A 25,361-nucleotide genomic window follows, 5' to 3' on the forward strand; every position below is an offset into this window, starting at 1 on the left:
TTCCCGCAATTGATTATACAATTTTGCGACAATGCTTCACGGTAATTGGCACGTCCTCGATCGGTTAATCGAGATTTTCCCTTCGGTCCAAATTAATTCGCTTGATCGACCGTCAGAAAGCAGATCGAAATCGCGAATTCGAAAATGCATCGAAGGTCAGCTTCAAGTAAAACGAATAATTGTTATGTTCAGTGATATTTTGCCAGCGTTAATCGTCAAATATTGAAGAATCTGTATTATTGCTGATACAGCGACACGTTTTGTTGTCATCTATTTTTGCGTTCCCACGTTGTCAAGTGTTATTGTAAGCAAATACGGAGCCGTGCGTGAGCGCCGAAGCAGATAAATCTTAACTCGCGGGCAGATTAATCGGCGCGTGACGGATCGCCGTAAATTTCTCCTCGAAATACCGGAGATACTTGTCGCGTTTACAGAAAGAGAGGAAGACAGAGGGAACGTGGCGGGTAGCGCGTGCCGACACGCGCGAAAGCGAAATGTTTCTCGGGCGAGTGACCTCGTTAATTAAACCGAATTTAGGCGACTGAGGTCGCAGGCAATCGTGCAAGGTCCAGCCTTCCCTCGGCTCGCGCTGACCAGATGCGAGCTCGATATCGGAAGAGCATTCCGCTCGTCTCTCCTTGCGCGATGTCGCGGCTAAAAGCTAAACGCTAATTAGCGGGTTAAGGTTGGGAATTCCATTTTTAACGAAGGTCAAGAAACCCCCCGCGGCCGGGCACGCGACGGGAGTCACGTTGATGCTGCGCTGCGAGCACTTTCTCACACGGGCGAGACTGTAACAACGGTGATTGCTGCTCGAAACGATTGCCGCAGTGCAACTATGATCAATCGTTTAGATACAGTTTATAGCAGCGGTAATTAAATCGCAGGCTATTTTGACGTTGATAGCTTGGCAAAGTTAATCGTAAAACGTCTCGCATGTTGTATACGTCGTTCCGTTCGAGATAGTAATTATTATAGTCCGATCATGTTCTCGCTGGTTTGCCTGTTTTATGGTTCGCGTTCTCTTTTAAACGGTCTCAAGATACGAGAGAGAAAAAAATTTTAATCCACGTTTTCTGAAAGCGATATTATAAAGGAACATTAAAATGTAATAGCTAATACTTATTTTACTCTAATAGAAAAAGTTAAGTGGTAAATTAAAAGTTTTTTTTAATAGTTCTTTTATTTTAATACAATTAAGCTAACAAGGCTATGCCGGATAATGCGTTTTTCGCATTGTCGCTGCCATTAAATATTGTTCAAAAGTATGTCATGCAAAAACACATCTTTTTCCGAAGACAATCAGGGAATTACGTAAAGGATAAAATTAATTTTTCCTTTCTAATAATGCGTTCGCGGATGTATAGTCGATTACCCTATACCGCAATTATTGTGCACACAGATGACATACATACGTTTGACGGGTATTTTTTCTATGTCGGAAGTCACGAGATATCCTAAGAATATATTACTGCGAGTATATTATCGTAAGCAGCCAATTATACGGGAATTAAATACGGTATTACAATAATGATTATCCGATCGCTCGATTAAGCGCTATAAATGTTAACAAGCAATCATACATGTGCGATTCCTACATCCTGGCTGTTATTTGGATCGGAGAAGTAATGTGAACCAGTTTGCTTGAACCAAGAATTTTGTTATACATAAAAATGTATTTGCACAAAATTTCGGAACTATCGATATAAATATCATTAGACATAGAAAGTTATAATCTAGAAACAAAAACTTTTTGACAGTGCAATGGGCTTTCAATTAATTGCTTTCAATATTTGGGCGTGGAAAAGGCGTTTGATTGTTCGAAATGAGATTTGCATGCTAGACATTGTTTCGCAGCAGCTGTTGACGTCATAATAGTGCAGCACTCACGGAATAGAGATCCGGATTCCAATTGGGAGCATGATGTGATAGGCATTGAGACGTAACGTCTAGCACATACATTAAATAATCGCATACATTATTTTGCCACAGAAGATTATTGCCGGATAATTAGCCATCTGTATGATCGCGAGCGACGACAGAGAGAGAGAGAGATTTTTTTGTCGCAAGAAAAAAGAATTATGACTCGACTGAGATTAATCACAATTTGCATTCTTACTTCCTCCTTCATTTATTGTAGATTGCAGAAGACATTATCAGATAATTCTTTCACAAATGCAATCTAATTTTTATCACAAAATTATTATTAGTTTTTTTCTTTTTTAATTTTATCGCGCCGTTCGTCCACGTTGCGTTGCTAAACGCTGTACACGAGAAACCTCTTAATCGGCACAAATTTGAAAAGCATGTTTCACGTATTGATATATGAAAGAACACTTTCGCCGTCGCTCGGAGGCATCCTTCCTTCTTCCTCGTCGTGACTCAGAAACGAGATGTCGAATCGATCATCCGTCTGCGAGACGGTTGCGGTCACCTTTCTCGCGGAGCTGCTCTCGCTCGCTTCCTGTCCGCGGTATCCCCGCGTGAGGACCGAAGGTCACCTTGACCATCACTCGCGCCCCTTGGGAGGATAATGGATTCGGGCGAGGGCGCACGAGGGGGGAGAGGGGGGAGGGGGGAAACAGGGAGCCAGGCTCGCGGATGGCCTCCAACCGCGACATATAAGTCCCAGGATCGGTCCCCACCCGAAGTCAAACGGCCCTCTACGCTAAGACCGGCAGCAGCTGCGAGTCTCTCGACACCTAGGATCCACCGTCACACCTCGGGGAGCCTACTCCGCTCTGGACGATTCGCACAGTAGGCGTTTCTTCCGGTGCCCCCTACCATCCGCGCGGACCCCGCGCCGAGAACGTACCCCCGCGAGACAGGTGGCACACCACCGTGCGCTGCTCCTAGACTCGCCGCTTAAACGAGAGTGCAACTGCAGTTGGCGGCCGACTTGTGCACGGCTCACGGGAACGCGGAGAAAACGCGCTCGTTCCGACTCGCGGCAGTTTCGGGGAGACCCAAAGAGAAAGAGAGATGAGAATCGTAAGTACGATGTGCCTGTGCTATCTTACGCAGCGCTGTGTGACTGAAGAATCGCGAGAATGGACTCGTAGGAAAAATGGCCCGGGATACTTTGCGGCGGAGGGACAGTTTCTTTATTTTCGTCGATGACACGCGCGAAGTCGGGAGTGGTTGAAAGTGTCTCATTCTGGATCAGTGAGATCATATCGTTAGACCTTAGCAAGATTTTAAACGCTATGAGGAATTCGAAAGCGATGTCATAAACATTTTTTTTAACGTGAACATACAAGTTTATAATAAAGCGATGATAGAAAATAGAGTATCCGGAATTTTTTTTATACATTTTGTACCATGGATTATATCTTTTTGCAGTGCAATATTTTATCATTCTGGAATTTATATGCTGGCAAATTTTTGTGCTGACGATCGTGCTGAACTTTCATGTCGAAGCATTCGACGCATTCTCATATCAATTTCAGACTTACGTTGAAATTACAAAAAGGAGAATGAAAGAGAGTTTTTTTTTCTATTGATTCGATGCGAAAACAAAGATATAAATTCCAACTATTCTTACTCAACTTTCTACATTCTTATTTCCGGAACCTTACGTTCGAACGTAAAGTAAAACGTATTTTTCTACGTCTGGTCGGTTCGCTCTTGGCATTTGCCTAATAATCCTCGGCATAATTAAAATTGCGGAAGGAAACGAATTATCCTGATACGTGTTAATTAGAGACCGTCGTAAAGCGAACAACGCGGCCGCGATTTAATCATTGTTATAATAACAATGCCCCCGTGTAATTATTCTAGGTTTCGGATTTCCGTAAATTGACATTTGAAAATTAACTTTTAAGCAATTTTAATTAACGATTATGAATAATGATTATTTAGAAATACAAACTTTAAATGCATTTATTTTAAAGGAGAAACTATTCTTATGTAAATTGGCTTATTCTATGATAAAAAAATTATCTACAAAATATATAATTATTTGTATTATCAGCTATTCAATACGCATATTAAGATGCTCTTCTTTTAGATACTTTTACGCATATTAATTACAAATTCTTAGTAAATTCTATGTAAATTAACGGAAAAGATCGGTTAGTTTTTACAGGGAAGAGAAATGCGTGCAGAGATAACATTTTCCACGAATGAGGTCCGCAACCACCGTGTAATAGCTCATTCACAAGATCCCAGCCCGTGGCGAGACAGGTCTACGACCTTGCCCCGGGCTGTCGGATCGTTTGTTAGCGAATCGACGTGTCCAGGCAGCTTTAGATCATTCACACATTACGTAATGCGTAACAAAAGTAACATCACTGCTTAGAAGACGTTTGTCTGATGACTATATCTTTAAGAGATCAGTGATCTTTATCTTGACTTATTGTTAGATTTGATTCAGAATGAGATAGTAAACAGCATGAAATCATTATCAATTTTTATTCGCTATGAAACAGAATAATAACGTTAAAATACGAAGTTATTGGCGTTACTGTTATAAGTGTATTGATCATATGCCGGTTTTTGAAATAGTTTAATTATTAATTCAATTCAACAGAAGATAATTTAGCAATAAATTTAATTAATTAATTGTTTAAACACTTTTATTTTAATTATGATTTAAAATTGTATTTGCAATAAAACTTTTCTTCATTCTTCATTCATAAAACTTTCTTAATAAAAGTAAAATATATGTTAAATCGTAAAATAGATAATTTGTATTAAATTTTATATTAAATCATAAAGTAGATATTTATAAAGCAATGAATGATTTTTATCAAAATTTCTTATTATACATATATATGTTGCACATTAGAGTATTCTTTGCGCGTTGTAAAATATTTTATATACAAAGCTATATAGGAAATACATGATCTAATCTATTACGTTACACATTATGTATGCGTATATAGGCGTTGCGTAAAGTGAAAAAAAAAACGAAATTTGATAAACCCTATACAAAAGACCTAATAATAGATATCGTTATAAGCATTGCATTAATCATATACTGTTTTTTGAAATATATTTGAAAATTTAAGATCAATTATGATGTACATATTACGGATAAGATACGATAAAACAGCTTTGAAGTTATGCAATCAAGTTGAATTCACGAAAGTTGATTTGGATTAAGATTTGATCTAGTTTTTAAATTGTGTTACTAATACTAATACTTAAATATTACTAATACTTAAACAAATCAAGCACCTCTGATTAGCATACTAAATGGGCTATATTAATATGACTATACGTCATGTGTTTGTCAACGTCAACAATATTTTTCAAATATTTTATTTCTTAAAATAAATTACGAGAAAGTTGTATTAATAATCCGAACTGGTTATGCAAACTATTTGAAAATATTTCATAACAGTGGCTAATTTCGGTGCACTATAATTTTGTAAACGCTAAATTTATCTCGCCGCTGAAATGTCAACTTTGAGCCTTAATAGTATATTAGCAAGTAGTCATTAGTATTGTCTACTTGTAAAACATACTTTTAATTGATATAATAATTTAAAATTTGTCAAAATCATTTCTGCATTAAGCGAATAGCTGCCGCAAAAGAAAATCAAATCAAATTTCTAATAAAAACTTTTCTATTAAAAATTTTTTTGTAAACTTTTATTATACGATATATATATATTGGAAACTTTTAATATAATAATAATACATTTGATGCTTTAATATATAATTTTATATAGTATATCTATTTGTTATGTTAGTAATTAAGCTGCAGCTTTTAAAATTTAATTAATTAAAATATAAAAGTATTTTACTTATACACTATATATTATTTATTACATTCAAGACTGAATTTATACATATATGTGCATAGCTCTTCCATGGATCTACGCCTATGTTAAATAGATTTATTATAGGCATAACCAGGTTGGATTTAGTGCGAATGGCATGTAGAAAGCTACAGTCGTGTCACTCCCTTTGCAATTTCACAAGTAGTTACTGGCTTCACACAAAAATAGTACAGCCTTGGCATAACTCGAGTGCGTAATTTTCTATAGGAGTGTTTTATTCATTTTTGTTTAAATAACCAAAACGTACAAACAAATTATTTTGTTACAAAAATCCGCAATTAATCTTTTACTGCTAATTAAGAAATCTATTACTATCGAATCAGTTTCTTTTATTTCAAATTTTCTTATCAATTCTAATTTTCTGTTCTTTGCTCTACTTTAAATAAAACCACATTACTGCTGCTTTTTATTTATCCTTTGACTGCAGACATGATTTCATGTCCACGTGCGTAATATGATTGCATAAAGTAATTCTACAAGCGTCGCCATTTCCGATTAATAACAGTAATCACTGACAGTGAATGATTATAGGTACCGGTTTTTATAAGTGATAAAACGGATTCCACAAGTTTACGTATGCGTGATCTAAATTCATCGTATTAAAGGAATCAATTTCAATGCATTATTTCGCTGAAGAATTAATTACGCTGCTGAAAGCATGATTTCATCGATACTTTAGCTGCTGTTTTGTACGGCTTTATCAAACAATAATTATATGCGTGCTGCTACTCATAACTCTTCACTGCTTAAGATAAACGAATCATGTAATCATCCTTCAATACTTGTAATTTGCTCCTTACAACGCATTATATGAATTATTAAGATAATCACGTCAAATATATTTATATAATTTTCAAATGCATGTAACAGGAAATTCTTTACGTGTATGTTTGTTCAAAATTTTAAATAGCATTGAATAAAATATTAGCTGATATATATAAATTTAAAAAAAATTATAACTGCAATACACATTTAATTTTATTTATTAAATATTCAAAAAATTTAATTTAATAAAACTTTTAATTTTAAATTAATTTAAATATTGTAATTACGCGATCTAAAATTAATTAAATCTATAACGAAAAATAATTACATATTACTTGTTTTTCTTTCTGAGAGATGTAGTACTCGTATTTTACGTCTTATTTCGACAACAGTCCAACCGTGACAATCGAAAATATCCTTTCACAGTTTCTTCTACTTTCTTAAATAGAAGATTACTCCTTTCACAAAAAGTAATCAAAAACCGATATAATTACAACAAATTATTGATAATATAACGCATTAAAAATATTTGCTTATATTTCCTGTTACATACCTATGTCTAACGAAGGGGAAAAGAGAATGTTTCCTGTGTCAAAGAGAAGTAGGAAATAAAGATGCAATAATGTACGCCTGCAAAGTAGAAAAATTACTAGTTATATCTTCGAATTTCTTCCTTTTTTCTTTTCTTAATAATTCTAAATTTGATATTTAATTTAAAATTTAAAGAAATCTTATATTTTATTTTATTTTTATTACATTAAAAAAATTTTTTTTATTTATATTAATCTGTACTTTGATGCAAACTTAAAATAAGAATTTTTTTAATCACGTAGAATTTCGTAAAAATTTGCACTTGTGAAATATGTCATACGTTTATGCGTTTCTCTTATTTATTACAAACATGTTCACTTTTCAACACCTTCGACCCTCTTTTTTGTAATACCTGGCTTACTGCCAAGGGCGGGATCACTATCGTAATACTGACATAGAAGTGAACGAGTTCTAGAATAAATTCAATGCATGTACTTTCACTTGGTAGCGCTTTACATGATGTAGCATGAAAATGATGCGCTGTTGTAACTCTCGCTTACCACGTCAGGTGCGATCAAAGAAACGAGTCCTAATTAAATTCTAGTCGCTGGTTCATTGTACATTTGGAGCAAGACTTTTCTTTTTCCGGTTGAAGCGTATTTTGAGAAAACAGTAACACTTTATTAATTTTGGCATAAAAATAATTTTCAGTTCATGTAATTATTTCATCAAATTACATTTCATAGGTCGTCGCTTTAACAATGTATAACCACTATAAAAGCGTTATTAATTTTACAAGAAAGCACACCTCTCTCATGAAGTAAGGAAAGTAACGTTCATTCTCCTCGCCCGTAAAAGAGACGTTGTTACCGAGACACCTCCATCGTCCGTGACGTGTAATTTTCTAACCGTTCCAGGAATTCCTGCATTCTTGTTAAACAATAGATCTTCATAGCGTTGTCCGGACTCTTCGCGCTTTCCTCTTTTCTTTACTTCTGCATTCAACCTTTTGGTCGTCATGATTAAGCGTCCGCGAGAGTTGCGTAACGATTGTAAATGTTTTCCGTTATATTGGCCACACGTTGTTTCGCCGTTGGCTTTTGCGAGAAGCAGGAAATTGCCAACCATATGCCCGTGTTAAACGGGAAATTTCATGCGGGCACAGAAATTCACGACGAACAATGCACGACGTATGCGCTGTAACGAATTTAATCGTGGTACGTTAGGCAAGCACGCGAGCGCAGTCTATAACGTTGCGATCCACACTTCATATCCTCAGGCATGATTTCCCTTTGCGTGTCGGACTTAACATCCGCAGTCGAATCGCGGTTGATCCTCGCAAACTGGATTATGCTGGCGTTGTCGTGGTCTCTCGCAAACAGTGCAATATCACCGGAACGACACTGTCGTTAACTTTCGGATTGCTCCGAGATAAACAAGAATTATATTGTCGGCTAAAAATCGTAAAGTACGTTTAAAAAAGCAGTAATGTTGAGGTATATAATTGTTTGGTAATTCAGAATCACAGATGATTTCTCCTTCTGCGTATTGAATTTCGTTTTAAGTCCGATTCTCGTAATTTATTTCCTCGAAATAGCATTATTCCTCGGCGTTATTCGGATATATTGCGACCGGTGTGAAATTATGAGAAATTACGGATTTTTCTTGTTCTCATTAACTTTCAGATCGTCTCGCGTTAAATGAAGATAATTGTTGGCGTTTGAACGTAAAAGAAAAATCGCAAGTTATGACAGAGAAATAATGATAACTATCTCATAATCTCTATCACCTTCGATGCCTCCACTTCAGGACGCGCAGATGAACATTAAATTGCAACATTTCACCTTGCATGACGGGGCAAGAAAACAAATGAGTCACTCGATTTTCCTAACGTATTCAAGAAATGATGTGTGTTTCTCATAGCACTCATCAAACATAAAGTAACGTCATTATAGCGATATAACATTGCACTGCAGTGTTCACACTTACGTTACGCGCAAGTGCGATTTTTTTTCTATATACAGGAATAAAAAATGCAGAATATGTTTTAATATAAATATCTATTAGAAATTTTCAATTTATCTAGTTATCTAAAACTAACAATGTTGTGATTTGTAATCGTGTACTAAGATTCATAGATTATTGTCCATTATTAGGAGAAAACTTTACAAATAGATTCAAAACGAGATAATTAAATAAATTCACTCTAGCGAAAAAATTATGAATCAGTACAACACCACAAATTAGTGTTCGGAAATTTCAGACACGATGCTACGTAATCACTGCGGAGCTAGTTGTTACAATTGATATTTCACAAGTAGTAAATAATAAATAAATGAGAAATCAGTTACCTTAAAATTGCTCTCCTCCTTTTTTCTTCTCAATGATCCGTGCATAAGAGATAATCTCTTATAATATTTAGTGTAATTGTGATATGAAATGTAATAATACGAAGCGGTTCTCGTTGTCATCAATTCTGTTTATTAAATGTAAATGTGTGATGTAAGGTGATAGCACGCAGTCAGTAACGTGCGTCTTAAATCACGAAAAAACATTAACAACCATCAATATCACGCATCGAAATATTTTAATGCAACGGTTGTTTTTGTTTTTAGTAATCTATATTATAATGAACGCGTGCAGTTATTCACGCGCCATCAGCTTGCTACCATTCGCACGACACACTCAAGCAAAATAGATGGCAGCGAGAATCGTTCTGTATTATTATGCCTCATATCACGATCGTAATAAATATTATAAGATTATTACGTACGTATAATTGCGATGGATCATTGAAAGGAAAACGAGGAAGCCCAGAGGACATCGGACATCGGCGATGCAATTTTGAAGATAAACTGATTTATTATTTATTTATATCGACGTTGAAAATATTTTTATATTATCAATTAAGCATTATAAATACTTGATAATGCATTCAATATTGCAATATTATTTGCCGATTGGTAGAAAAATAGAAATTGTAAGGAAGAATTTTTCTATTATGACAAGTGCGTCGAAAACTTCGTAAATTACGAGCGGTCAGTGACCACCTTAGACTTTTGTTTATCAGCGTGGTTCCTCGAAGCATGTTTACGTATTCTCGAGACGCAACTTAATTATGCCGATTAATATTAATAGCGTAAAAGTTCGCCCACATAAATATGAGAACAAGTCGAGCGCGAATCGTTTCACTTGGCGCTAAACGCGGAAGTACGGACGCTTTTAATGTACAGACAGCAATATCTGACCGTATTATCTAAGCATTTGTATATATAATACGATTGTCGGAGATCAGAGACATTGAGTCTCTCTCCTCTCGTGGAATACATACCGATATTATCGATTCTAGAGCACGACTACGAGCGAGAAATCATCTGTTCCATTGAAAGAGTAAATACAATGAACAAAAGGTTGCCAACTTCAATCAGGTTTAGCAAATCCCAAGTGAAAGTAACAATACGCTTTATTGTTTTTAACAATCGTGTTAGGATAATTAAATTATAACACAGGTATCTGTTATCGCCAATTTTAATATCTGTCAGATCAACCAACGATACCTCTGATTCCTTCTCAACATATCAATAAGAAAGATAAATCTCCTCGCGGTTAGATAATGTAGCACGCATTATATTCTGATCGACGCGGCACTTGTGCAAATTAGATGCAAGTATACATTAGTAAAATCAAGTCTATTATACCGGTTTTGAATTTTTATATCAAGTTTTTCTATGTGAAATAAAGATCTATGATTAAATAATTGACATATTGATGTATAAATAAATTAATAGGATCAACAGCTGTCAGAATAATTTGAATTATAATTGATTGACTTATCATTCGTTGTGATTTATGGACAAGCCGAAATAATATTATCACGCGAACGGCAACATAAATCATTATGGTTTTCATTTAACGTTGAAACTTTTAAATAAAAAAATAACAGTTTTTAATCAAGACTCTAAATTTTTCATAACGTTAGACACAAAAGATTAATTTATCATGTAAAATCCTCGCAACGTGTCACGCGACGCGCATATGGTATGTGCGCCAATATCTTTCGAAAAGTCATTTCTAATCCCATAAATATCGAGGCGATGGTGTGTACGCTTTGTATGAGTTATTATATATGAGATGATGAATATTCATCGGCGCCGTTTCGTCCGATACGATAGATCGCCGAGACGCGGACAAAACGGCGGAATGAAATACCGCCCGCGTAATGAAACCGCGCCGTCGTCCGCCCGCATTTCTCTGACGCGACATTTTTCCCCGGGGCGCGGATAACAAACGCGCGGGTGCGACCTTTGAGCGGAGAACAATCGACGCGCGTGGTTGCGCCGATCGGTTTGCCGGTCGATCAGCGATACCGACTCGCGAGACCGTAAAACAAATTGCCGCGCGCCGGCCGGAACCGTCTTTTCGCGTGCGCGCGCTCGATATCGCCGCCGCGCGCGTTTTTCCCCGCAATCATCTGCACATTCGCGGAGATATCTGGCCGGCATGATCTCGCGTCACGGTCTTACGCACATCTGTGCCGCACTTTGTAGGCGACCTCGTAGAAACGAAGGCGGCGATGCCACCGATGGCGAACAGCAACGAGCGAATAATACAACGCGTGGCTCTTTCAAAATTTCCGTCAAATCTTCCTTCAAATTTTCCCGCTTTGCGAACATTTTGCATGAATGTCCGTCGTCATCGGCTTTCCGCATGACTGACTATTGTGTCGTAATCGCGAGACTGATCTACCATTCCGAAGGTTTCACTGTCATCTTATTACGTGGGGAAACTTAAAGAAGATAAAAGCACGCTTCGCCTTCACCTTGTCTTCTCGCTGTGTGAGCCGAGATGGAACTGCGGCAATAATGAGCGTTGAATCGAGGTTGCGCTTGTAATAATTCCGCGCAATCAAGTTTTTCTCCATGCATCACTTTCATTGTTTCGTGCCTCCACTTTCATGTTTAATTTTATTATTGCGTGACGACGATGGGACCCCGAAAAGTTTCCGAGAAAGATATAATCACTAAAATTAGACCGTTTCAAAGAACAAAATTAAAGTGTTACAATGAATAGACATAAACCGTTATTACGATATCTGTTTTTATCTTATCTATCATCTTTATAGAATATTCCTTCGTGTGAGATAAAATTGGGAAAAAAATTGGCAAACCGATTTTATACATGCTTCAATCATATTCTTTGTAAATCTTCCTAATTTGTCGATTAGCGTTTATCAATATTTTCTTCGTGCTTTGCTTCGCAGGTCAACAGGTGATTCTGTTAGGCAGTTAATTAGCGCAGTGAAATATGCTTGAGACACGCGACTACGCGTGATAAGAATCAGAAACAAGAAAGCGTACATATCATTCTGCAGAAACATTGACAGAACGTGTGTTCACGCTCTTTCTAATGGTCATTATTAATTAAAAATACTATCAATCTGCCGTTCTGCGACTGAGCTTGCACCAACTTCTAACTTGTCTTCCCACTCTGGTATTCGCTCTCATGTGATACGGTCTTTCTGCCGCATAACGCCCGAGCTCATTCCATCATTGCACGACTTTCAGTCCATCAATTACGCTTCGTGACAACGTTATTGCATTACGGTCGTGAGATAATAATCCGGGCGTCCGGAATTGCACGTCGAAATGTCGAGCGTGAAACGATCCGCGGCATACATTATTAGAAAATAGATAATAAATCGTGATCAAGTTATTTCTCTTTTTCCCCGGCTTCTTTCCTTGCTTTAATACCGCACCGACGGTTGCACAAAAAGCGCCGCCGCGGTTCAGGAATTCTAGCAATTCGAAAACAGTAACAGAAATTGCCAATCTCGAAATACCTATTCGAACATTAGGCGCAATGCAGATACGCGTATCTGTTGTACGCGTACGAGCAACTTGCAACCGAATTCCGATCGAGAAACGCTTTGCGCGCACACGTACGCGCACACGCACGATGATGAATTTTAAAGATGAACTATCGGATGTCTGCCTTGACATTGCGCCGGTGCGAGAAACCGCGCAAAAAAAAGACGGAAAGTGGCCGTGGCGGCGGCTCACCTTGCCTTTGATACAGAAACCGCGCGGAGAGACGAGCCACGGCAAACTCCGTATTGCGCCGATCGTTCCGACGATTGAGACGACCTTTATCCGCGATTACACCGAGAGCCCGGTAATTGTGTTCGATCAACGGCATCCTTCGACAGTCTCTCAGACGCGTTTGATGCCTCGACTGTCGTTGAGAGTATCGTAAATCGACTGTAATGATTTCATCAGGCTTTACGTAAGGAAAGATCTCGGGGGAGAAAGAAATTGTACTCCGAAGATCCGTCCCGTTCCTCCACCTTTCTCGTGTTTGCGTAAGAATTACGAAGTTTATGACGCGATAACGGATTTTCGAAGCGGTTTGCACCACTGCGCGTCTCCGTAATTCTCTTCATTAATTAGATTGTGACAGTCTTTCTCTTGCGACACCACCAAGCGATAGACTGACGCGAGAAATAGAGACTGAACACGCGAAGTAGCCATAAAACCCAGGATTCGTAAAAAATGTTTAAAGGACAGATCATAATGAATCGCGAAGTTAATGCAGATGAAGATAATGTCACTTGAAAATGCAAATAGAGCTATTAGTGAGAATTAGATAAAATTATGCTAAGAAAATAAGCTGTTTAGCAAAATCTTTTATCAATTTTAACTTTTCATCAAATGCAAAAATACGTTCTCAACAAAATGAAAATGTTGAAAAGACATATCCGTTCATAAATATTCTACAAAGTAGCAGCTGTTCGGAGCAGTATGTTATAGAGTCATAAATTTCCTCGGTATGTGATGGAAATTGTATATTAGAGAAGCATGGTCAGCGATCGATCAGTCGTAAAAATTGTCACGCACCTCCGTCACGGTCGATATAACTTTAGAGATCAGTCGTCAGATTGCGAGGCAAAGGGATATAATTCCGACATTTTACAGCGCGCAATTTTCAACGGTGACGCACGACTGTGCCCAGCATTCGCTCTTGAAGCCTATCTCGCTAATTTAAAGCCTATACTTAGTATCATTATGCCGATAGAGTGTCATTATTTAGCACCTGACAGACCAGATCTCCGCCGAACGGAATTTGATATAAAATACCGATAATTATCGTAATAACGGTCATTTTTCGGACAGTTGTAACGGGCGAAATTATCCCCGTGGTGATTCGAGCGCACGTTTCGTCAGGCAGCTGTTACTTCATGAGAATCCAAGTGATTAGAAAGCACTCTAACTTTATAATTAATAACCGGCAATTTATATGTGATACGAGCGAACTACATTCTTAGCTTCTTACATCTATCCTTCGTTCAGATCTATGTTAATCAATGATAGACGTGTGAATGCTCATTGAGAAAGACACATTCTCAATCGTCTGTTGTCACACTTGCGATTCACAAGGTTGCAGCGCTGCGTAAATGTAATTCAAAAAGATCAAAGATCTGACAATATAACTTTAACATTTTTTTCTATTCCTTTCTGCGTGCATTATGTTTTTTTTTCTCGCAGTAATTCACACGATATCCTACAACTTATAAATTTAAATGAGATATTCTTCCAACTTTTCATGAGTAATCAAATCTATTGTTGTCGCAGATTTCCTATCTTTTTTTACGAAATTCTTTTAGATTTGTGTGCTATGAGAAGGAAAATTGCGATGAAACATCTGATCTTAAATTTACCGAGAAAAGCATTCTGGTGGAAACTGAAAATTGAATGCAATTTTTACAAGGTGCTTCATGCGTGCGAAATGTGGAATTGTGATTTTTTTAACTACAGATAATTCTAGTCGCATTTGTCATGGCCATTCTGGTGGGCGTCTCGGCGCAGAACTTCAGGCATTTCTTCGCGGGATTTAGCCCTTATTTTCAGACCACAGTAATGAGGGATCCAAGATCTAATAGAGGTAAGTTGTTCAAACAATAACTTAGATTATACGGCGTTCTTGTAGCAGTAATAAAGTATAAAATTATTTTTATTAACAGGAAATTATTAGCGTGATGCGTTCAATATTTATTTTTAATAATTGTTTCTAAATGAAATATATTGTTAGTATTTTATGATGATATAAAATAGTGAATTGTTTGATGGCGCTTCTGATTTTCTAAGATGACCTTTGCACTTTTACAACTACCTCAATTTGCATAATTCAAAGATAATTTGTCGGCATATTATTACTAAGCCCGATCGCGCTTGCTAAGAAACAATTACACTTTTCTTTTCTCGTTCTTACGCTGTTATTAGACTTCTCGGAGTATTCGTTAAAGCTTATGCTTCGGAAATGTTCCTTGCTTCTATATCCTCCACATTATCAGGAAGCTGCGAATCATATAATCACGAGAATTTGTTATTACGTTTTCTTCTATTTGCATACGCCGAGAAGAAACGGCCTCGTTTCGTTTGCAAAATAATAGGAAACATTCCAATACTGCTTAGTTAGAATGCCACAATCGTTTGAAAGTTACACACAATATGTGTAAAAGATTTCTCGGAAACAAATTCTGGTTTGCGATATTATCGAAAAAAAACAAACTAATACGATAGAATTATGGTAATAACTATATTTCATGTATTAGTCTGATCGGAAAGTTTCTTTTCGCTTTTGATTTTCATGAAAAATATTAAAGTACTTTCTGATCAATTCAATATTATCGCATTAATGTAAAAAACTTTGGCGGTCTGTTGCACTAACAAGACAATAATCAAAACTTAGATATCGCTTATAATCGCGCAAATAACTTGCAAACTTCCGTTTCGGTGTATAAATTCACGATAAAAATAGTATTGCTAGATATTTATGAAGAAACGATCTAATAACTACAGTAAACTAACGATTGAAAGTTTTAGATAAGAAATCTACAATGTTTTCATTTTTATTTCACGATGATCTTAATGATTTTAGTCGGAAATTTTACAAGGAAAAATTAATAAATAATTCTATCGGAGTATTTTAGAAAATTAATTGTTAAAGTTCACGCGTTTATTTATAAAATGTTTTGTACAATATTAACAAAGATTGTTTTTTTGACACGGTTATATTCATTCAGCCGTAAAGATTCAAGATATAAAAGGAATGTTGTTTGGAGCGCGCTGTCGTATAATCAAACGGTTGATTGCGATTGAGAAGAACGGGCTTCGACGTTCGAATCGTAGGTAGTCTCGCAGTTAATGCAGAACCTATGTTGCTTAGACGGTATAGAACTTTTACCGGAACAACGAGGCTAACTAGAAATTTACTTGAACACGTGTTACGGAAGGAAAGGCAAGCGATTTGCGTTTATGTATCGTGAACATCGTGAATTATGGTAAAATTTTTACGATGCATCGCTTTCAAATATACTGTCATGTTTAAATCGTAATATCTTCTACTTGAATAGAATTTATCGATTCTAAAAATCCTTTCTGACATACTTCACATTCATAAACATAAAAATATTTAACGTAATAATTCGATATCATGTTGATGCTTCCTATGCAACTTTTAAAGCTGAATGAGCTACGTGTTATTTAAATAGCGCCGGCGTTGCAGGATATGCGATCCTTGCAATCCGTTCGAGCACGTTATTATGCGCATAACGGCATTGAAATGAGTGTCAAGTTCAACTTCACGTACAATAAATAATGCGGTGTACTATGTGCCTGACGGGAACAACGCTGAGCAAGTGGCCTAAGCCACATAAATCACATTTTAACTTAAAGAAAAGAAGTAACGTTCAATTCACACGCGAGAAACCCCGATAGAACGTGTATTATTTTACTATCTCTGCTATTAATATTTTTTATGTAACTAATGCATTTTAAATCGTTGTAACTTTTCTAAATGTCAATAATTATTTTGAAATGAATCATTCTGCAGCGCTAAATGATTAACGCTTCCAACGATTTATCTTGGTTTCCATGATTTTTGTTATGCCTGGGGTTACCGCTGACAAAGAGCCTACGATTATATTGGGATAACATCAGAAGTCGAATATCAGTCAAATAAATCGTTCGTTTCTCTGCCGTTAAATATTCAGCATTACTCACCGAAGGCGTGCTTAGTTCCGTTACTACTTCATCGCGAAATAGTGCGAAATTGGCGTTTGTTGTACGTGTGCGTTGCAGCTATTAAAATAATTATCTTAATAAATCTAGATATTCAGAGATAGTATCAATTGTCGGTAAATCGATTAATAATACAGGCATGATGAAACTGACTTCCTCATGTTAGAAAGGATTTCCACTCTTCCGTACATAGAAGCAACTTTCTTTTAATGCCACGTAACACTGTTATTATTAGATGCGATTTATTAAATAATATAAGGCGCATGATAAATTGGAAGCAGTTTGGAAGTAATTTTCGTTTAGAAAGTCCCTCGAAGCAGTTTTTTTTTTTATTTTTCCTTACTTCTTGGTAAAACTATCTCGGTCTATTAATAGTGATAATAACTTCCGTTAGTTTTCGAAAAACTAGAATAAAATTAAAATAAGTAAAAAGAAAAAATATAACAATTATTGACGTGAGCATTATAGTAAAATATTTCACTGAAATATATTTAGCAAACAATTTTGTAATCATGTTTATAAAACTCATAGAGTGCATAAAAAATATTTTTTACTGTAGTATCAAGCAAAGGTCTAGTTAGATTTTTCCAAAGTTAATTGAAAATTGCTCGGTATTTGACGTGTTAATAATTGTTTATTCTGTGATGTGGCCAATCGCGCATTATTGCACTGTCAATGATCGTAAAGACTAATGATCTTCGTAAGCGATCCAATCGATTCAATCTCGTCAAACAGTGTCGATAATGATCAAATGCCGTCTCATGAGCCGCGTCTGTCTGCCACGTTAAGAACCATTCAATACATTTCTATAGACTATCAAGTTTATTGGAGGCGAACGTGTACAATAAGCATGCCATTCCATTCGATTGCAAATCGTTGATTGATAGTGTTATTAGAACAATTGTGAAAATTTTTCATTGTCCTAAGATTATATACTGATATATCTTTTTTTTTCGCATGATTTAATTCCCAATAATTGCCCTGAGGCTTTGAAAACAAACTTTCCGGCGGAAAGAATACAAAAATAGAATAAAGTGTAACATTTTCGATATCGTAACGGACAATCGTGAGAACGAGTACAACTATCGCGAGGGAGATTGTGAGAATGCGTCTAACGCACTCTTTTCGTAGGTCCGGTGTTATTCCCACCTGGGCCGCCACCCAACTCAGCTGACACCAGCGGCGTCGTCGTGGGCGCGAGCGGATACGGATTCGTTCCACCCAACGCAGGTAATTTGGCCGGGTTCTGAGAAAATCAAAAGAAATCTCGATGTACCAAAAAAAAAAAAAAAAAAAGGGGGAATCGGTGGTGGAGTCGGCGAACCTTCACGTGACCAGCCTGTGCATGTAAGGCAATCCAAAGAAACGCCGAAGCGGAAGAATAACAGAATAAAACAGAATGGGGAAAAGGAAAAAGAAAGAGAGAGAGAGAGAGAGAATAATGTCTCTCGTGTGATCACGCAATACCTCGTTCGCCCCCTCTGCACCCAACTTATGTATAAACACTATTTATTATCACCTATGAAATAACATTGTCGACAATATGCATTATCCCAACTCCTTTCAGTTCTATAATCAAGGGCGTTGTGCATGTAATAGCGTCTATTGTTTTACAAGCTGTTCGAAGAGTCACGCAAGCCTATGCGGATATTGACACTTTAAATCCAGTAGTGATATCACGCGATTAAAAAAATATATTTAATCAATGTTAACAATTTATATAAATTAAATCAAGTTTACCTCTCGAAAATTACAATCGCAATTGTCGACTAGTCGGCATCGTCGGATTCAGAATGTTTCAATATCGACAATGTAATGTAAATCGATGATACAAATATAATATTTCTTTGCAATTGCGCGATTGTTCGAAACGCTCGTAATAATTGTTAAAGGTGTTGTAAAATATATAAATATACTGTAAATTAATAAAAGTAGCAAATAACCGTCGCAAATTCGACGTACGCATAAGCGTATACAAATTTTAATTTCCCTTTGTATTATGTTTGGCTAATTAAAAAATTCGAACTACTCAGTTCCGGCCTGTATGGCGTCACATACACATGGCCGAGCTCGAATTGGCAAATTGCAAAAATTTACTCCCCATTGCACCTTCGCTTTCGCGAAGGTTGACTTTGTCACCTCCCCGAATCCTTGAATCTCGGTACGTCGTTTTGCGAGCGTGCTAATGGTGTTCTGTCGTTCACGCTTACGTTCGTAATCCCGCCGAGGACGACAATCAGCTTCGTCTCATTACATCCTCGCGGGAAGACTGCACGTCAGCACGGCATTTACTATGAACAGCCGCAATCGCGAGCATGCCAAGCGTTAACCATCGACGTCTCGCTTGTCGCATCTATAATTCGAATTTTTGGCGATCGATACGGAAATCGCAGTGTGCGACAGTAAGATGCGATACTAATATGTGGTACGCGGGTTCCCTAGCTACTAGTAGTGTGCACCGCAGCATGTCTAGCGACAGAAATGCACTAGCACGGATAATTAAGAGTATCCTGAACGCCGCAGGTAAGTCTATAAAGAAAATATATTTAATATCCACAGCGGCATTAACATAAGCGGACTCTATAAATATCGCGGAGAACGTTCAATAAATGTTTCCTCCTATTTATCGTATCTATTATTACACGGCGGTAAGCATGAACTATTTTTTTTCTAACAACGGAAACTTTCGCCAGATGATTATCTCATTAACCTTGTCAGCGATACCCAACGAGCCATTTACCGTCACCGTTTACTCAGAACGAAGTGAGATCGGATTTAAAAATCGATTCAAACCCGAATCGTAGCGCAGAGAACCGTTGAGAACGGATTTCCTTGCGCAATCGGATCCACGGTTTCCGCGATGTAACGCGAGGCGCAACATGTCTTCCGGTAATTTAAACCCATACCCAGGCTTTCATTTCTCGCGCCGTCCTTCGCACCTGCGCTCGCTATCGAAATAGTCTCATCAGGGGGCAGCGTAATGAGGGGGAGGAGCAGAGAAAAAAATCGTAGCTACGATAAAGAAAAGGAGCGCGGAGCGAGACTTCGCACTTCCTCCTTCCGCGAAACCGGCGGCGCAGCTGGATACCGGTTTTCTCGCGTGAGGAATCTTCAGCCTTGGCACATGCGTCCGCGACGGTTCAGTGAAAGCGATTTTGACGACAGACGGCGGCGCGGCCTCGCGGCTTAAACTCGTTTCGCGCGTAACCTTACTTGAGTTACTCCATTGCGCGTAACAGGTGTTACGAGGCCGTCAACGCGACAAGGTTGCCTTTTCGGTCAGCGACGCATTATACGGATACCGGGGGAAAAACAAAGACGGAGAAGTGAAGATCAATGCTCCTTCGGTCCCGCCTCCGAACCGGTCATGCACGGTCAAGTTCGATGAATTCTTTTTCTTCCAGCCGCGCGCATTGTGTCCTTTGTTATTCAATCGTAAAGAAAACCGCGAAGTTACGAAATCAAATACAAACGTTTGTAATTAATCCCGCCGAATTTTTTTTTACACAAGCGAAAGTGACATGTGGCATGCACAAAGTATTTTGGCGATTGGAGAAATTATGTAAGACGTTTGTGTAACATTATTGAAGAATTTCGCCAACGAGTGCTTATTGAGTAATGACAAAATGATTGGAGGAACCGAATTCAATATCGTAATAGTGATCGTAAAATTACGTTGCCTCGCGGCAGATGACGTCTTCGTGAAAGAGCGACGGTAGGAAACCACGGTTTTTATTCACAGATGTCTAAAAAAATCGGCGTTACCGGAGAATGTCAGGTGGCCGAACTTGCAATTATCGATCGACAGAAGGAGCGAAAAATTCGGATTGGGTAACCCGCGCGTCTGCGAAACTCCGTATAAGAACCTCAGAAAGAACGTAACCGCGCGCAATGCGTAAGCACGCTGATACAATCAGCTCGATGGAATAAAGCTTTGTTCCCATAAGCCTGCCGTTACGTTGGCAAATAATTGCTCAATTCGGCGAAGATGGACACATAGGTTCGCAAATTGCTGGCGCTGAATGTGGGTATCCCTCGTTTCAAGCGTTTGCCGAACTCGCGGAAGAATTGTAAGCGACGCCGCGGCGCTATTTTATATAACTCGACAAGTTAGCGGGAGGTAATTGCTAATGGCGCTAAAACTCGCGTACGGCGCAAAAGAAGTGAGCGGCTGGCGAAACAAATTCTGCCGTAGAGAAACACGCGCCGGATATCGGGGGAAAGCTTGTGCATCTCGCGCTTTACAACATTTTGCGCTCATTAATGCGCGCAACTCGACGCGCGCGGAAGGAAACGTAAATCTCGGCGGGCATCGCGTGATTAACGTCGTGGCGCGTTTTAAGGGCGAGGAGCATTAAGCTCGAAAGTTAAGACCACCGGTAAGATTGTAGGGAAGCAGCTACTTTATCGGGACAATTTTAAAGATTAACCAGCCCGTTAGCAGATAACGAGTGTAAAGTATAATTTAATTCCCCGGCAGGAAATAAAGCCGCTCAGCCGCTGAAGCACGTTTTGCGCTAACTGGATTGATAAAGCCGAAGAAGCGAAATTGATGCAATCCGAGAAGGAGAGAGAGAGAGAGAGAGAGAGAGAGAGAGAGAAAGAGAGCAACTTCCCTTCTGTGTTCCGCACAATAATTTCTATTTCGAAATCTGAAAAGATGTCCATGATAAAAGTATACACGTTCGTATAACATCTTCGTCTACATTTGCCAATTGCAAATCGTATTTCACACTGATAACAAGCGATCGTAAATCTAAACGAATAACAGAAGGCTAAACAAATAAGATGGGAGGTGATAACGTTCCAGGTCAAGCGGCCGTTCGTTTCCCTCAGTAGTCATTAAAGCCGACGATCCGCATTTAATTACGTAACACGCAAAAACTGGTGACCCGGACGTCCTTGACGAAAATTTATCTGGGGTTGAAAGGAGGCGGGCGTGAAAAACGAATTTTCCCTTCGTCGTCGGTATTCCCCGCGGGAACAAACTCGTAACTTAACGATATCGTCGTTAAATACTTTTTCACGGGACATTAATTTGGAAAACTCGGGCGAAGAGACGTTGCGCGGCCGCCTTAAAAAAGTTTGCAGCGGCTCGAATGTAAAAGTGGTCCGTACATTTCATTAACCAGCTGTGGATCGATATGATTCCGATGGATACTTTGTACATTTTTATATTCAAGCAGGATGTTTCACCCTGCCATTCGACTACATTTGCTACTATTAATTATATTTTTTACGCAACAAAGATCTTTCAACATTTCTCTTCGGTCAATAAGCGCTGCAAGACTCGATACAAGGAGTGAAAGTGAACGAATGTACAAATCGTTCGCGCGTCTAATATAAAATTGTACGATTTACGTAAAATTACGCGTAATGTGTATAATCTGAGCGTAAAATCGATGGTAATTTAAAAACACCGACAATACGACGCAATTGCGAGGGCCGTGCGTTGATTATACATTTTCAAATCGGACCCGCTCGCCGCTTAGCGACGATTATTTTTGAACGCTGCCGTCCGTTGTTAGAACGTCCCCGCGTTTAAATTGACTATAATCAGAGCAGGCGGAATCCTTTAGGTCCCCTAATGGCTTCCATTCGGATCCCCCGTTCGTTTCGCGGTCGACTTTATTATCGACGCTACGTACGATCTTGCTAACGCACACGTGTGTGGATGAAGTCGAGAGAGCACTAGGGGACCGGAAAAGCGAGCACTTACTAATCAAAGGGCGCAGGCGAAAGGGGGTGAGGTCAGCGCCGGGCGAGACAAGGTGACGAGGGTCTTGTAATTAGCAGCTTTGAAGTGGTATCACCCTCGCTACTCATTAGCGACGTTCAGGTGTTCCGGGTATTAACACTGCGAACGAGACTTTCGGCGGTAGCAATCGTAGATGGAAATCATACGGATCGTCGGAGGGATCTCGCGTTAATGAATTCAACAATTTCCGACGGCGAGTGATATCGCGAGGGAATCGTCGTCGGCAGATAGCGCGAAGAAAATGAGAAGAACGGCGAAGGAATGGGAGAAATCAGAATTCGGTTGCGCAAGCGAAATCGAGGAAGTTTCGAAGCAAATTTATCGCGATTTGACGATGATGAAGAATCTACCGGAATCTGTCGGTGTGAGCGTTCTGCGGAGCGGAAGCGCGAGCAGTTTGAAATTAATTTTCCTCGCTTCGTTCGTCCGTGGTTCCGCAATCGGAAAAGTAAACGACTCGGTGTCCTTTCAGCACTTGTGAACATCAATTCCCAATGCAATTCAAGGATAATTTGTGAATTTCTTAATACGCAAGCAATACGTTTATAATTAGCATAAAAAAAATTGAAGGAAAAATCGAGTTAAAATTGAAATATCTTTCGACAATCAGTTATTTCGTACATTAATTAAAATATTTAGGAATGAAGAATTAGACTGACTTTTTACTTATTGCAGGTTACATCACTTACTTCTACTATTAGACATGATCGTGCGTTAGCAAAAAGATGACAACTTGAAGAAAATGGAGGTCAAGGTTTCGGACGTCACGGCTCGCAGACTCCAACTGGAAATTGTGATAGAATTGCAGACCAACGTTACGTGATGATGACCATTGAAGAAAGGACGAGTCCAAAGTAGTTTTCTTAACAATAGTTGGTATTCATGATTAGTGGCGTGGGAAAGCATCCACTTTCCGTGAACTTTACTGGATTACGTAAAGTTCATAGGACAAAAAAGAAAAACTATTAGTGCAATACAAATAGAGAAATATGAGTGTCAGGTTAAGATAACGAGATTTTTCTTCTAAAGTTATATACATAGCTTATTATATAGCTCTCAATCCCTCCTAAAGCAAAGTGTGTACAAAAAGCATTAATTAGCGAAAGTGAAAATTTTATATCACCTTATCTTTTCGACAAGATTTACGTGCTATTTCAATGTACTTCAGTGACGGAAAAGTGATTGAATGAGCAAAATTAACCGGTGGCTATAAATAGCAGTCATATTCAGATTGATATTACGCCACATTCGATATCTAACTACCGCGATAATCTTGTGCAAACACGGTAATAAGAATGTCCGTTATCTGTGTAATGGAGTTCACGAAGGTGCAAGTCGTATTTTATGGTACATTACTACGGGTACTCGTGTCTTCCCGCGCGCCAGTAACGCCAAGACGTGTGTAATTAGCAGCCGGCGGAAAACACTGCGTACGACAGTGCAATCCGAGAACAAAGCGAGCGGGACTGAATAGCGATCCGCTCCGCGTTACAGCCGAGATATCCGCTTGTGAAACAAGACCGGCGAATAGGTGGGTTCGCGCTTCGCTAGATAGCTCCATAAAATAATTAAAGTCGGCGGTGTGTTTTGCCGACCGGTAAGTTATTTATTGCGATTGCAATGCGATTTAATTAAGTGTAGATAGCCTCTTTCGGGCGAGTGACCGTTTGGTGCCCGCGTTACGATTTAAACTTAATCCACGTCGCACAGCTCGGCGCAGCTTAACGTTGTATGTAAATACGGCGAATCAACGAACGAAAGAGCGAATAGGCCGCGGGTCAATGAGGCGCGTTTTGAAGTGCCGACGCTTTCATTTCCGCGCAATACGGTCGTACTTCTTTAAACTCGTGATCGCCCGATCTCTCTGCTAATCGATTTCGTACGTGCTTTTAATTACGTGCGTGCGCGATGACGAATGATATGCAAATCCGCAACTTGGTTGATCCGTGGCCGATTCTTAGAAGAATTTACAAAAAACAACCGCATTCCAAATGCAATTAGCTCCCTTTTACGTAATTTCTGTAGAGAATACAATAATATTGTCGATTTTGGGAGATTTTTGTAAGATTTTCTTTCGTCATAAATGTGTAAATATTATTTAATTCTCTCATATACCTATATTATTTCTCCCATTAGCGGTTTTAGCATGTTAATGAAAATTTTATACACATACATTTAGCTTAATTTATCAATATTAATCCAGTTTATCATAGTCATTAATGATAAAAAATAATGTGAATGGAGAAATGCGCTTTGAAAATAAATTGTGCAGTAATGGAAGAGTATTTCGATATATTTATATACGTTATCCCATTAAACTTGTCGCTTTCAAGATTTTTATGGCAATATGAAATTGATATATAACGCCATAACTGTGCATAGAGCGTGAATATTCCGAAGCGGCACTGGGAACAACCTTTCATTGCTCAAGGAGACCTCCGT

General features: G+C 38.4%; 1 protein-coding gene and 1 long non-coding RNA gene across 2 annotated transcripts in view; both read left to right on the forward strand.

The window, feature by feature from the left end:
* The window catches only part of LOC137000135 (uncharacterized), a 240,351-nt gene that overhangs the window by 30,195 nt on the left and 184,795 nt on the right, over positions 1 to 25,361 (forward strand). The gene's annotated exons all lie outside the window — the stretch shown is intronic.
* On the forward strand, positions 2,851 to 25,204 carry LOC105675533 (uncharacterized). Its single transcript, XM_012372747.2, has 4 exons — positions 2,851 to 2,991; positions 14,897 to 15,023; positions 18,293 to 18,391; positions 23,595 to 25,204. Exons 1-4 carry the CDS (start codon positions 2,983 to 2,985, stop codon positions 23,618 to 23,620), a joined length of 261 nt encoding a protein of 86 aa, XP_012228170.1. The 5' UTR covers positions 2,851 to 2,982; the 3' UTR covers positions 23,621 to 25,204.

Source organism: Linepithema humile, chromosome 5 (assembly GCF_040581485.1).
Source record: "Linepithema humile isolate Giens D197 chromosome 5, Lhum_UNIL_v1.0, whole genome shotgun sequence".
Taxonomy (NCBI): domain Eukaryota; kingdom Metazoa; phylum Arthropoda; class Insecta; order Hymenoptera; family Formicidae; genus Linepithema; species Linepithema humile.

Coding starts and splice junctions, on each gene's coding strand:
- LOC105675533 (XM_012372747.2), top strand. Junction 15,024..18,292: donor GGATCCAAGATCTAATAGAG/GTAAGTTGTTCA, acceptor CTCTTTTCGTAG/GTCCGGTGTTATTCCCACCT. Junction 18,392..23,594: donor ATTCGTTCCACCCAACGCAG/GTAATTTGGCCG, acceptor TACTTATTGCAG/GTTACATCACTTACTTCTAC.